The sequence below is a fragment of the Excalfactoria chinensis genome, chromosome 12 (genome assembly GCF_039878825.1).
Source record: "Excalfactoria chinensis isolate bCotChi1 chromosome 12, bCotChi1.hap2, whole genome shotgun sequence".
Taxonomy (NCBI): Eukaryota; Metazoa; Chordata; class Aves; order Galliformes; family Phasianidae; genus Excalfactoria; species Excalfactoria chinensis.
In genome coordinates this window covers 17,138,945-17,152,229 of record NC_092836.1, presented here as the reverse complement: position 1 = coordinate 17,152,229, position 13,285 = coordinate 17,138,945, and the positions used below count along the sequence as shown (strand labels likewise).

General features: G+C 53.0%; 1 protein-coding gene across 2 annotated transcripts in view; it reads right to left on the bottom strand.

Annotated features, from left to right (window-relative positions):
• Nucleotides 1-13,285, bottom strand: part of CACNA2D2 (calcium voltage-gated channel auxiliary subunit alpha2delta 2) — a 111,423-nt gene that overhangs the window by 58,080 nt on the left and 40,058 nt on the right. For both annotated transcript variants that reach the window (XM_072347035.1, XM_072347034.1), the window contains exon 3: nt 392-508. In XM_072347035.1, the coding sequence (XP_072203136.1) occupies nt 392-508 (117 nt within the window). The remainder of the gene's footprint in view (nt 1-391; nt 509-13,285) is intronic.

Here is a 13,285-nt window from a genome sequence, read left to right as displayed (position 1 = left end):
CACCCATGTCAGCCCCGTGGACAGCCCTACACTGTCCCACCCCTGACTCACAAGGCCCTGTGACTGGGCAGAATCTGCTGCCAGGCTTTGGCTGTCCCTTGCGCTCTTATGGCAGCACCTCCAGCTGTTAACAGCTGCTGGGAAGAGACACAAATCCACAAGATACCTGTAGCAGATCCCATAGCAGATCCTCATGGGATGCTTCCTCACTCGACAGCCCAGATATATGCCAAAAAACACTGATGTGAATAAGCGCAACCGGTGGATGCGGTTCCCAGAAAAAGCCACACAACCATAGAATTACTTTAAAGCCCAAACCGTAGTGCTACAGCAGCATAAATCATCTTCTTCAAAACCGAGTGTCAGCCAGGGCTGGCACACATCACCTTACCTTTAAAGCACGGACTTTCTTGGCCAGCAGGCTCTCGATGTCCCCTGCAACCTTCTCCACTAATTTTCTGGGCACGTTCTCCTTGACTTCAAACAGGTTTCTATTCTCATTGTAGATCTAAGAAGGGAAATAAGAGAAAGACGGTCAGTACTGCAGGGATGTACTGCAGCCTTCCCACGGAAAAGTTGGAGCTACAACACAGAGGAATGTTGGCCATGTGGACCAGGTGACAACACAGGCTTAGGAAAAGAGAGGATGGGAGGCTCTGCAAGCTAAATAATGCACGTGGCTGGCTGCCCATCCCACTGGCTTTATAGCTGCCTTCTTTCTCATGTGAAGGCTATGAGCATCCTGCTTAGCCAAAAGCTGAGCTGCCTCTATCCTGCCTGCACCCCACCTCTGTCCATGCTCATCCTCATCCCAATGAGCCCCCAAAGAGCACAAACAGCTCCCAAGCCCCTTCTCCGGGATCACTTGCCACATTTTGCAAATGTGAGAACAGCAGCACCAAGTCTGCTGGAGTTCAAGAAGCATTTGGACACGGCTCTCAGAAATAGGCTTAACCTGGAGGCCAGATGCAGATACACAGATGTGAATGCTTGCAATCAACAGCTGCAGCTCTTCCACATCAACCCCCTCAGATGCAGAGGACAGAATCTGCCCTGAGGAAGTGCTGTGGGCACCAGCACCACTCCAGCAAGATGGGACCAGCTCCAGCACGAGGCTTCTGAAACACCAAACTCTCCTTGGATCACTTCCAGACCTGGTAGCAGCACCATGGCTGGATCTCTGGGCTATTCCAGGGGTGAGGTGAGCAATGGTGGTGGGATGCAGTGCTCCATGGGCACAGCATGCAGCTCAAGAACAGGATGGAAACACTGCAGAAGGCACTGTGTTCCAGTACAGTGTGAAATCACTTATTACACCCCATTTCTGCAGAAAGCGATGCACCCCTGCTCACTAAATGACAACTGGCAACAAATTTGGGGCCTGAGCAGAGGCTGCCCCCAGAAGCCTCCTTGTGACCTTTCTACCTGAGCAAAAACAGTTCTGGGGGCTGGAGCCACAGGAGAGGGCTCTGATCAGAGCAAAGGGCTGCTCTCCTGGCCTTGCCCGGTCCCTGCAGAGCTGCAGGGTTCAGCTGCTCCCTGCAAGTCTTGCTGCAGCCTCTGCTCTGCTGAGCTCCTCCTCCCTCCTACTCCACCATGGCAGCGATGGGCAGCTCCAAGCACTGCTGCCTGCAAAGGCTGTGCCAAAATGCTTGGGTCCCCAGCCCACCCATGCTCAGCGCTAACTCAGCACATCCTGCCTCGCCTCTCACTGCAGGCACTCGCTGCGTGGGAGCAGTCATTCCCAAGGAGATGCCCCAGTAAGAGGCTGTGTTGCAGAGGCACCTGCAGCTGAGCAGGAGCAGGTTCTGGATGCTCTCATTTCAGAGAGCTGAGCTGGGGGCTGCGTCCTGACAGAGAAGGTCCCACATCAGAGAAAAGCATCAGCACGCAGAAGGTTAAAGAGGAAAAACTCAGCACAAAGCAATATTCTCTTATATTCTCTTTTCCCTTTGGTAAGCAGCAGCATAACAAAATAATGCGTTTGGAAGGCGTGCGCTACCTCCAGCTGAGCAGCAGCAATTAGGAAAGCAAAGAGGAGCAATCTTCAAGGAGAGCGCTACGGGTAAGGAGGGCATCCTAACATCAGCACTTCCCTATTATGAAACACAACAATGGCTCCCATTGGTTCCAGACAGCAGCAGTGCCCATCCTCAGGGAGGGTGCACAGGGCAAGGAAGCAGAGGTGTCCCCCTGTGCCCGCAGTGCTACACAGCTGAGCGGTGCTTTGGCGCTAGTGAGAGCACTGCAAGCCCTGAAGCTCCCTCAGCTGCAGCACAGGGACTTCATTTTGTCATGCTCATGGAAATTCTCCCCTGACCGGGTGCTTGGAGATGACCTCAGGACAGTGAAACTGCCACTCCAAACTGCATGCAGGCTCAGGGACCCACAGCAGACAGCAAACCACAGCCAGGATGCCCCGCGTTCATCCTAAACACTGCACAGCTGCAGGAATAAACAGCTGAGGCCATGTACACCAGCAGAACGTGAAGGAGCCTTGCTAAAATGCAGAGCCTGTAGCACAACATACTATCAATACACATTTGTAGTAGCAACTGTATCATTGAAGAAACAGATCTGATACTGTGTCGGAACATTTGTTCTCTAAACCCACCCGTGTGCCTTGCTCCTGGTGCATGGCAGACAGTGCTCATCTCCATCAGCTCCCTCCATGCCCGTACATCCTGTGAGCTGCTGGGGCTTGGAGCACTCACAACTCCCCCCCTCAACCTCCAACACACTCCCAGCACCACAACACCACACAGGCTGAGGACAAGCAGAACACGAGCAGAAATTCTCATCTTCCAGAAATGTTTTTCCCTCATAAGAATCCAGAGCACCTGGTTTGGACAGCTGCAGTCCATACCCCAGTGCTTAGCAATGGTGCAAAGCAAGGCTCTGCAGGCAGCAGAGCAGTGGGATGCACTAAGATGAGGCTGTGCTGATCTCTGCCCAACAACAGCCATGCATCAGCCAGTTCTTTCAACCCAGGTGCTACTACAGGGCAGCAGGGACCAGAACAGTATTTCAGCCTCCTGGAGCCAGCCCTGTGCTGATCAGCTCTGTGCACTGACCCAGATATGGTCTCTGCAAAAGGACCTGGCTGCTGCAACAATAGCTGCAGCAACAACGGCTGCAGCAGGAGGCCCTGCCCTGACCTGCAGGCTGTGCCTGGGGTGCTGTGGAACTTCTGGGCCCCCTGGCAGCTCTCTGAGCCCCAGTCTGGCCTGTCCCTTATGGCTCAGGACAGCAGGGCCCTGCAGCAGGCTCACCTCGGGAATGCTGCTGTCTGCAGCCGAGCGAGGGCTCTGCAGAACCAGCGCTGAGCCAAGAGCCGTGCCCTGGCCACAGCCGGGGTCTCATCCTCAGTGAGAGCCACTGCCACCTCCGCCCTCGGATTTTCTCAAGAGGGAAGGCAGAAAGCAAACAGCTTGACATTTGCTAACCCCATCTCCCCCTCCTTGTGCAGTGCCATTTCCCTGCTGTGCTCCTTCCTTCCCCCTTCTCAGCAAAAGGCAGCCCTGCACAGCAGGCACAGGGCAGGGAAATGGGCAGCTAAGGTGCTCCTTGGGGATGGCCAGTTGCAGTTGAATCAAAGAGACGGCAGAGCTGCAGCCCTCATCCTGCACTGTGTGGGACACCGCATCCCCCACCCTTCTGGAGGCAACAGTGGCACCCTCATCTCCAAGCCATGCCCTGAACTGCCCACAGGACTGCTGCTCTCCACCCAGGATCTGAAGCAGCCCATAGTCTGCTACACATAATTTAGCTGCTAGACAGCAATAAAGGGCTGCGCACGGTCAGCTTGGATTATGTAAAACCTCTCCTGGCCTGGAAAGCTGCTTTCAGCCTCATACGGGAGCATTCGGAGCACCAGAGCCGCCTGGGCACCTGCAAAGGCTGAGCCTCCCCCTGGGTGATGCGGTGCCACAGCTCCAAGCTTGGGCTGCTGCTTGCACATGAAGGGCTGTGAAAACAAACCACCACATTGCTGGAAAAGTCCGGGCTCCAATGGGATGCAGGCTCTGTCCAGGCTGGTCCTGCAGCACCTCAAACCCCTGTGCCTGCATGGACACATATCCACACTAGAGACCACATGCTGGCTATGCTGCACACACGTGCAGCAAGATGAAAGATAACAAACAAGTCAAAAATCACCTGATCTTTGACTCCGGATGCTCTCTTGGTTATCCAACACAGAAATCCAGAGGCTTCAGATGTCAATGCAAAGTATTTTTAAAGCGCGCATTAAGAGCTTTCCTCCAGGATATATGCAGAAGAGTTTAACCAGTTGCATTAAACATCTATTCAGAACAGCTGCAATTCTTTAGATCAGCAAATTGTGCCTAGCATAGCCCAGGAGCACTGCTCTCGTGGATGACGATGTGCTACACTGCTGTGTTTCATCTTTACACTGTCCCTATCAGCAGTAGGCCCTCTGCACTGTGCATCGTGCCCCACTTACCCCATCGACACTATGAGGACAAAACGATGCTGCAATGCTTGCAATGCTTGCATTTTGGCCATGCCCAAAGCAAGGAACAGTTCAGCTCAGAGGGTGCATTGATCAAACAGTGCAAACCCTTCCAAAAATGCACACTTATATCCGTTCAACTCAACACAGTTTCCTGCTGGCTTACCTATGAGCAATGATTCAAATCAATTTCCAAACGGGCCATCCCAGCCTTTAGGGACCTGGCTTCAAGTAAATGACCATTGGGGCTTCTGTACCCAGACAGCTTCATTTCCCATGCCAGGAAGCTGCAGCTTCTTGCAGGGAGGGCTGTGGAGAATGGCTGCACAGCCCTCGAGCTCTCAGCTGCATTTTGCAGCCTTTCCTTCTAACTCAACAAGAACCAGGGTCACATTTACCCCCACACCGCCTTCTGCTCTGCCTGATGGCCACCACAGGCAAACGCAGCCCTCAGCTGCAGCGACGTGAATTCGGGATAACTCCACTGACATGGAATTAAACTAAATCTCCTATTAGAGCCACTGCGATCGGAATCTAGGCCAGCACACATCAGCAATATCAACAGTTACCCCACAGTTTTCTGCACAGTAATGATCTATTAAAGAAAGGGGGTGGTGGGGGGGGGGGGGGCGCTTTTAAAAACAGCAACTTGGCAATTCTCTTTCTTTACCTTTTGATGCGGGTTTTGGGGCTCCCTCTGATCTTCAGGGATTTGTGTTTACAGGCTTTTCTCCCTAATCTCCAGCACCAGAAGCATTTCTGCAAATCCCCAGACACTTGGGAGCAAGGCTGGAAGAGCCTTGTGTGCCCCCAGGCTCCCTGCCCTGCCTGTACCCCTGCAGCAGCACAGGCTCACTGTGTTTGGCCTTATCCCCATGGAACGCCCTCTGAGGCCTCGCATCCAACTTGGAAATGCTGCGCAATGCCCCATTTGAAAATCCCTTGCTGCAGTTTAAAACAATGTTCCTGGTGGAAAGATCCAGCGTTAATGAAGAACAGGCACTTCTGCCTCGTGCTGCTGTGCCCCATTACATACACCACACGTTTATGTGCTACTTTAGTTGCTGCTCTCCTAGGCTACAAAATCCAATTTCATTTGTTCTTCCCCCATACGGTAACATTTTCATTCTTGGGTTCAGACAACAATTAAGGCAAGGAGATGAGGGCAGGGAGGGGATTGTCCCGCTCTGCTCTGCTCTCCTGATGCCCCACCTGCAATGTTGCATTCAGGCCTGAGGTCCCCAGCATGAGAGATGTGGGGCTGTTAGAACAGGTCCAGAGGAGGCCATGAAGATGCTCAGCAAACTGGAGAACCTCTGCTATGGAGACAGGCAGAGGGAGCTGGGGGAGTCAACATAGAGAAGTGAAGACTCTGGGAAGACTTCATTGCAGCCTTCCGGTACTTGAAGGGAACTTGTAAGCAGGAGGGAGAGTGACATTTCATGCTGCCTGATAGTAAAAGGATAAGGGGGAATGGCTTTAAACTGCAAGAGTGCAGATTAGGTGAGATGTTAGGGGAAAATTCTTTGCTCGGAGGGCAGTGAGGTGCTGGCAGTGCTGCCCAGAGCTGTGGGTGCCATCCCTGGAGGTGCCCCAGGCCACAGAAGGGCCCTGGGCAGCTTGAGTTGGGGGGCAGCCAGCCCACGGCAGGGATGGGGCTGGGGGGTCCCTTCCAACCAACCCACTCCATGACTCTACGATTCAGACCTACTCTGAGCAAGAACGCTCCGGATCCGAGCTGGGCCCCACAGATGGGGGAGCAATGGACAGCCTGCAGTTCCAGCAGAAAGTTAATCACGGACAGGCATTAATCCCTCCTGACAGCATGTTGCCAATTTCTGATTTCATCCCCACTTGCTCACAGCTTACCATCAGGGGAGCAGGCAGCTCACAGCACGGCTGCCCCACCAAGTGCTCCCCTGGTGAAGGTGTGTGCCAGCCCCAGCTCCCCAGCACCCAGAACCCCATGGATCCTGCAGGCACAGGGAGCAGGGCTGTGCCCAGCCAGCAGCTCCTCACCAGGGCAGCACAAGGCATGGGAAGGAGAACCCAATGCTGCCATCCTCTCCCCAAGGGACAGTGCCAGAAGAGCAAAGTGGCATTTGCAAATCAGAAGCATTTTCCTTCCCTTCTCCTTTGCCCGGAATGTTAATTAGCGTTGCTCTAAACAGCAGCAGCGAAAGCTGAAAGCCTGACTGCTTTAAGGGAAAACCTGGCTATGAGGTTTCTTTTTTTTCAGACGACATTTAAACTAAAGTGGGAGAGATCTGACGGCTGAGCAGCAGGTGCTCGTAATGCCACCTTGTAGCTTCCATCCCAAAGCTAAGGAGAAAGTTCTAAAAAGGAAACCAGCATCTCCAGGGCTGCGTGGTTCTGCCTCCTGATGCATAGTGAGAGGTCAGGATCTACACCCAGAGCAGCACTGGAGCACCTGCCTGCTGCCCACAGCACACGGAGCTCGGCTGGAACGGAGCCGGACAGTGCACGGTTGTGAACAACAGCTCCAGCTTTGCCTTTGCATCAGAAATAAAACCCAGATGATTATGTAGACCACATCTTCCTCTGTGTGTTCCAATGATCGATACCCATCTTAAAGCATCACCAAACCTGAACCACAGCAGTCCTGGGAGGAAACGCACTTCAGGATTCAATTCTCCACTCGGTGCCACCCTGCTCATCTCCATGCATGGCCCCACAGCCAAGCACCCTCCCTTCCAAACCCACCAGCAGGATGGGGAATCTCACTAGTAGGTGCAATTGTGCAAGGCGTGCTCAGTAGGATGTAACTGACTCTTGTTGCCAAGAATTAAGCGCTCTCGAAAGAGATGTCCATTTTTGATGCCTTTTTTTCCTTCTTCTTGTTAATGAATTAGACCAAGCTAACACCAAGCAGCTCCCAGGTGAGACCAACTGTCAAGCAGGTGATGATTCTATCAACAGATTTCTTCCATTTTTTCCTTTTATGTTCAACATGGAACAAAGAAAAGCAGAACCCAACAGCCAGAAACGCCTTCCCCTTGAAAAAGCACAAAGCAATCTCTCCAGGAGATTCCTTCCCCAGCTGTATTAATTATTACTGCCTCCCCATGACTTCTAGTCATGTGTGCATTGGAAGAGAAAGGGGAAAAAAAACACCCAAGTTCACAAAGCTCCTTTATTTCAACCTCAAGATGCTTCTGAGGCTTTCAAATAAAGTGACCAGCAGACCTTTTTTACGGCAACCAATGGTATTAACTTGAAGGGCAAGTCACAACACAGAGAAGCAATGCTGCACACCTGTAGACAAACTGGGGAGCTTGCTTACAGCACTCACCGCCTCCTTTATCACAGAATGGCCTGGGTTGAAAAAGACCACGATGATCATCCAGCTCCAATCCCCTGCCACGTGCAGGTTGCCAACCAGCAGACCAGGCTGCCCAGAGCCACATCCAGCTGGCCTTGAATGCCTCCAGGGATGGGGCATCCACAGCCTCCTTGTGCAACCTGTTCTGCCCCTCTCTTCCAAACCCACCAGCACACCAGGGAGCCTCACAAGTAGGTACTTCTGTGCAAGGCACGCTGTGTTCCATGTTATCCCAGCTCCTCTTTTAAATAAGGCAACACAATCCATTTTGCTCTGCTCCGCTCACCTCCCTGGCAGCCCACTGCTACTTATAGCCTGTGGGCCATGCCCAAGCCAGACACGGATGTTGCCTCCTGATGTTGCAGGAATCACATACTTTGTATCTTGGCTTGCCCCAAGGGTCCTTCACCTGCAGCCTGGAAACACCAACCTCTATATCTCCCATCATCTGGAAATGCCCCTTCAGCTCTCCCCAGCCAAAGGCTCTCTTCCGGGCTCTCCAGCAGAGCATCAGGCAGGCACACAGAGGTTCTACAGCACATGGGCAGGGAAAGCAGGGCAATGCAGACAGGAGCGCAGCACAGACTGCAGGGCTGGGCAGCTGCTGGGGCTGAGCCACCGAGCTTCATGTGGCAGATGGTCAAGGAGCTGCGATTTGCAGGTAATCTAATAATCAAGGAGTCATATCAACAAGCCACAAACCGCAGGGGGCTGGCACAATCCCTTCATTGCTGCTGAAGTCATCGGATAGCACAAAGCAAGGGCACGGAGCACCGAGCTCCCAGATCCCTCCATAGCCGGCTGCGGGGCACAGCTCTGCCATAAGCCCGCTCCATCCAAACAAACAACCCCATACAAACCGCCTGCTGGAAATAAAGCACATCAGACCGAGAGCATCACACACCAGCTCCAAGCCCTCACAATAGCAGGGTGGGCTTCTGTCACCACACCAGGTACCAGCAGCGGAGGAGGAGATGGAAGAAAAGCAGGGCAAGAAGCAGAGTGCACATTTCTCCAAGCAGGGGAATGGCAGCCCTCACTCACTGCAGCCAACAACACAAATCCCTGTTCAGGCTCTTTTTTTTTTATTAACTGTCACAGAATGATGTAATGCATATAGTGTAATTACGCTTAAGTGCTTTCCATGTTAAATGTCATTTCAGTTATCACTTTTTAAATGCAATTTTTATTGAGTGCACAATAATAATTTAGCAAGTAAACAGGCAAGTTACAAGAAAAAGAGTGGAAGTGCAGGGGGAGGTGGGAGAGCCTCCAGTGTGACAATGAAATGCGCCGGGCTACACGGAGCTGTTACTTCTGAAAGCTTGGAAAGAATTATAAAAAGTGGGAAAAAAAAAAAAGTCATAAATTACAAGGTTGCAAAATGCAATAAATTACAGCCTCTCCAAAAGGCAGATAATGGAAATGAGAAAGGAGAGCGGGAAGTGGGAGGAATCGGCATAATTTGTCACCGCTGACCCCAGACATCTGCACAGCCCGCACTGCAAAGAGCACCGAAATATTTGGGTATTTCAGAGGCCTCGCAAACAGCAGCTCCTGGGGTCAGCTGTAAGGACTGTCCTGGCCATTGATAAACATGGGAGCCTTCCCAAAGGGAGATGTGCTCCCTGAGCCAGGTGTGCCTCGGGTGAACCAGAGCTTCATGCAGGGGAGTGCCAGCCCCAGGTCTTCCCAAGTTGAAGCCAAGGCAATGGGAACAGGGTGTCAGCAAGTGCTTGCTACCCAGGAAGAGGAACAAAAGCACAGACAGGTGTTTCCTGTGGCTCCTTCCCCTCTCCCTTCCATGCCATTCACTGTGCAGAAGAGGTTTTGATGGACACCAAGGTGAGCTCAAGCCAGCACCATGCAAACAAGGGTGCATCAGGCAAAACACTGTCAGCAGGTCGAGCTGATCCTGCCCTCTGCTCAGCACTGGTGCAGCCACACCAGGAGTGCTGGGCCCAGTTCTGGTCTCCACATTGCCAGGGAGACACAGACAGAGCAGAGGAGCCCAGGGAAAGGCCATTAAGGGGAGTGAAGGCACTGGAGCATCACTCCTGAGAGGAGGGGCTGAGGGAGCTGGGGATGCTCAGCATGGAGAATGGAAAGCTTGGGGCTCCATGTCCAGAAAGGGGGCAGAGAGGACAGAGCCAAGCTCACTCAGTGCTGCCCAGGGACAGGAGGAGGCAGTGAGCACAGCCTGGAGCACAGCAGGCTCCCTCTGAGCATCAGCAAACACTTCTGGGCTGTGCAGGGACCCAGTGCTGGCCCTGCTTGCCCTCAGAGGCTGTGTCCTCCAGGAGCAGCTGACAATGGCAGGCAATGGGAGCTGATACAGTCGGAGTTCAGAGTATTGGAAACAAAACCGACAGAAAGGAGGAGCCACCAGAGTGAAACCAGCAAACAAGACGATGGCAGCCAAGTTCTGGGAGTGCAGATGAACAGGATCTTAATCTCTGGAAAATTAAGTCAGAAGAAAATGGAACAGGCGCAGCTTTTGGCTGACACAGAGCAGCCTCCTTTCAGCAGCACACGTGCCAGGTTTGCTTGATTAAAACTTTTCAGGATGGAGAAATATGGACGGAAAGGGCAGGGTGCACAGGACTGAAGTGGGAGTGAGCAGGAGGCAGCCTGCAGTCACTGTGGGAGCATCTGTAGCAATAACATCAGTAAAGAGCCCCAGCAGTGGGAGTGAAGGGAATCCACAGGTGACTCTTTCACTCCCCAGGGACTGTGCTGTGGATGCAGGTGATCTCCTGAGGTCCCTTTCAACCCATGACTCTGTGATTCTGCTCGCACTGCAGCCCAGAGCTGAGTGATGGCCCCAAGGCAACCAGAGCCAAGGGCACAGGGCAAGAAGGTGAGTTGGAGCCAAAGCCAACAAGGAATGTGCCTCCAACAGCCCCTCCAGGACAGGCAGCCCCCAGCAGAGGCTGTCACCCCCAGCGTCTCAGAAATGAGCACAGGTTAGGGCTGCTGAGCCCTGTCATCAGAGTGAGCAGGAATCAGTCATGTGCCATTCGAGCCCTTGAAATAATCCTATCTAATCAAACAGACCCAGAGAAAGCAGCATCTTACGGGCCATAAAACACCAGAGGCTTATTCCCCTCATAAATACTGAGCTGACACCACAATGCAACGGCCCCTGGGGCTCTTCCTTCCTCCTCTCCCATCCTTCCACATGAATGCTCGGCTGCTGACAGCTCCTGATGACTGGGGCTCAGACATGCTCCCTGGGTGCCTAATCAGGGCTGCACTAACAGGTCTGTGCTGCTGCCCTGTACCTGTGGGGTTCAGCTCTGTTAACTGGGGGAAACCTGGCTCTGCTCGAAACTGCCACGGTTTGACTTCTCATCCCACCCCCATGGCCACAGATGTGGTCTGTCCTCTTTTTTGGCAGGATGAGGCCCCTCAGCAATGCAGCCTAGAAGCAACCCCTGCCACACGAGGCAGATGGAAATGTAAACCTTCACTCCAGTAGCTGTTGCCCAGCTGGGAACTCTCACTTCCACACTAACTCAGTTCCTTGAGTTAAGTCAGGCTGATGGAACAGAGTAAGGGATGAGGCCAAAACACCCTGCAGAGCTCAGACTTTGCTCCCTGCACGACTCGTTTTGCCATCTCCAAGTCCTCAGGAGCTGCCCAGTACACCCAGCCATTCCCACACAGAAAGCTCTCAGGGCTAAAGGGACATCCATGCATCTCCTGGTGCTGCAGCGCCCACTGCTCCCAACGCCACCAAGCTCAGGGGCTGCAAGAGCCTTCTGCATTATCCCTCCCCGTGCCCAAATGGGATGAGGATGTGGGAACAGCAAAGCCAGGGGGAAAAAACAGAACAACAATGCAGTGCATAATCTGTATATTTCACCATTTGGCAGAGGGGATTTTTTAATCATTTAATAGTTTTAATCCTTTATCGGATGCTCATCTGAGAGGATTTTGCTGCACGTACAAGATTTGGTATGAACTCATTTGCAGTAAATACTCTCGTTTAGGAAGTTTATTTCTTGCCTGGGCACTGAGCGGTGCAAGCAGGCTGCTGCTTGGGAGAGCTGGCCAGCCCTGCTGGAACCCCTCAGTGCTCAACTTTGGCCTCCTCCCAGCCCCTATCTCCTGCAGACAAACAGCACGGCTTCCAGCAGCTCCCAGTCACTCCCCCCGCGCTCCAGCCATAAAGCATCCTGGCTGATGCACACACACATCCCGCCCTGCTGAGAGATGGCGGGTCTGCAGTGAGAGGCTGCAATATTTAGTTGCATCTGCAAGGGATGCAGCAGAAGCCTGAGCTGCCCTGCCAGAAGCCTGCCCCAAGCCTCTCGAGCTTGTGGGATAAATGCTGTCTGCTTGCCCACAGCACACACCCTGCACAGGGAAGGGAGGATTAACACAGGAATAAAAAAAGGCCTTTTAGCCACAGACTCTGGAGTGCCCAAGCCAGGGGCTCATCTGCATGGCCAAATAGCATTGGATGTGCTGCAGTGAGTTGAGCTTAACAGAACGGCATCAAGCCAAAACCTCAGAGGGTGGGATGCCTCCACGGGAACCCCAAGGGGCTCCTGTGGGAGCTGCACTTGGCTGCCTTGCCTCTTCAAAAGGAGTCTCAGAGGTGGCAGAGGTGAAGTGCCCAAGCAGGTCTGCCTTCCTAAAGCAGCAAGGATACCCAGCAAGCAGCAGCTGTCTCATACAGTGGGCAGGAGCAGGCCTGGAGGGCAGCTGAGATGCAGGGCTCCAGCAGCAAGGCAGCACCAGCACACACCAGTGGCTGTAAGTCTGTTCCCCTGAAGACAAATGACCACAACTAAAGTGTCCTCTCTGGTCCATGGAATCTGCTGTGAAAGGAGCTGCCCAGTAACAGCCGTGTTCACTATAGCCCAGTACCCGAGAACAAACCACGCTGCTGAAATCACCAATTCCCAGCTATTCTGAGGGAGGAAATAGGATAAATAATAAATACCAGAATGAATTTACACCATTGTGAGGCTTTTTTAACTTACAAGTGGCCAGAAGATACCATCTGCATTAGAGAGCAACGTGCTCTGCACACACAAAGTTCTCCAGCTGGAATGCAATCCATGGGACATAAGGGTGCTTCTCTGAGATGGATGGAAGGCACAGCCAGAGCCTGCTGCAGGGCACAGCACAAGTGCTTTTGGTTTGGTCTTCTTGTCTCAGCACCTCTCAGCACTTGAGCACCGTGGCCATACAGAGGGACAAAGGGCAGAGGAGCCGCAGCATACCCAGGGACACTGCCATGTGGCTGCAGAGCTTCAACCCAAAGCACAGCAGTGCTGGTGGCTGGATTTACACTGAGTGAGCCTCTCCCTTCTCCAGGACACTACTGAGTCAGTCCCAGCTGCCTCAGCTTTTCAGACACGTGTCAGAGCCATTCTCTAGCCCTGCAGCACAACAGCTCCTGCAGCAGAGTGTGGAGCAGCGAGCAGCTCCTGGGCAGGCATGGAGCACCAGCA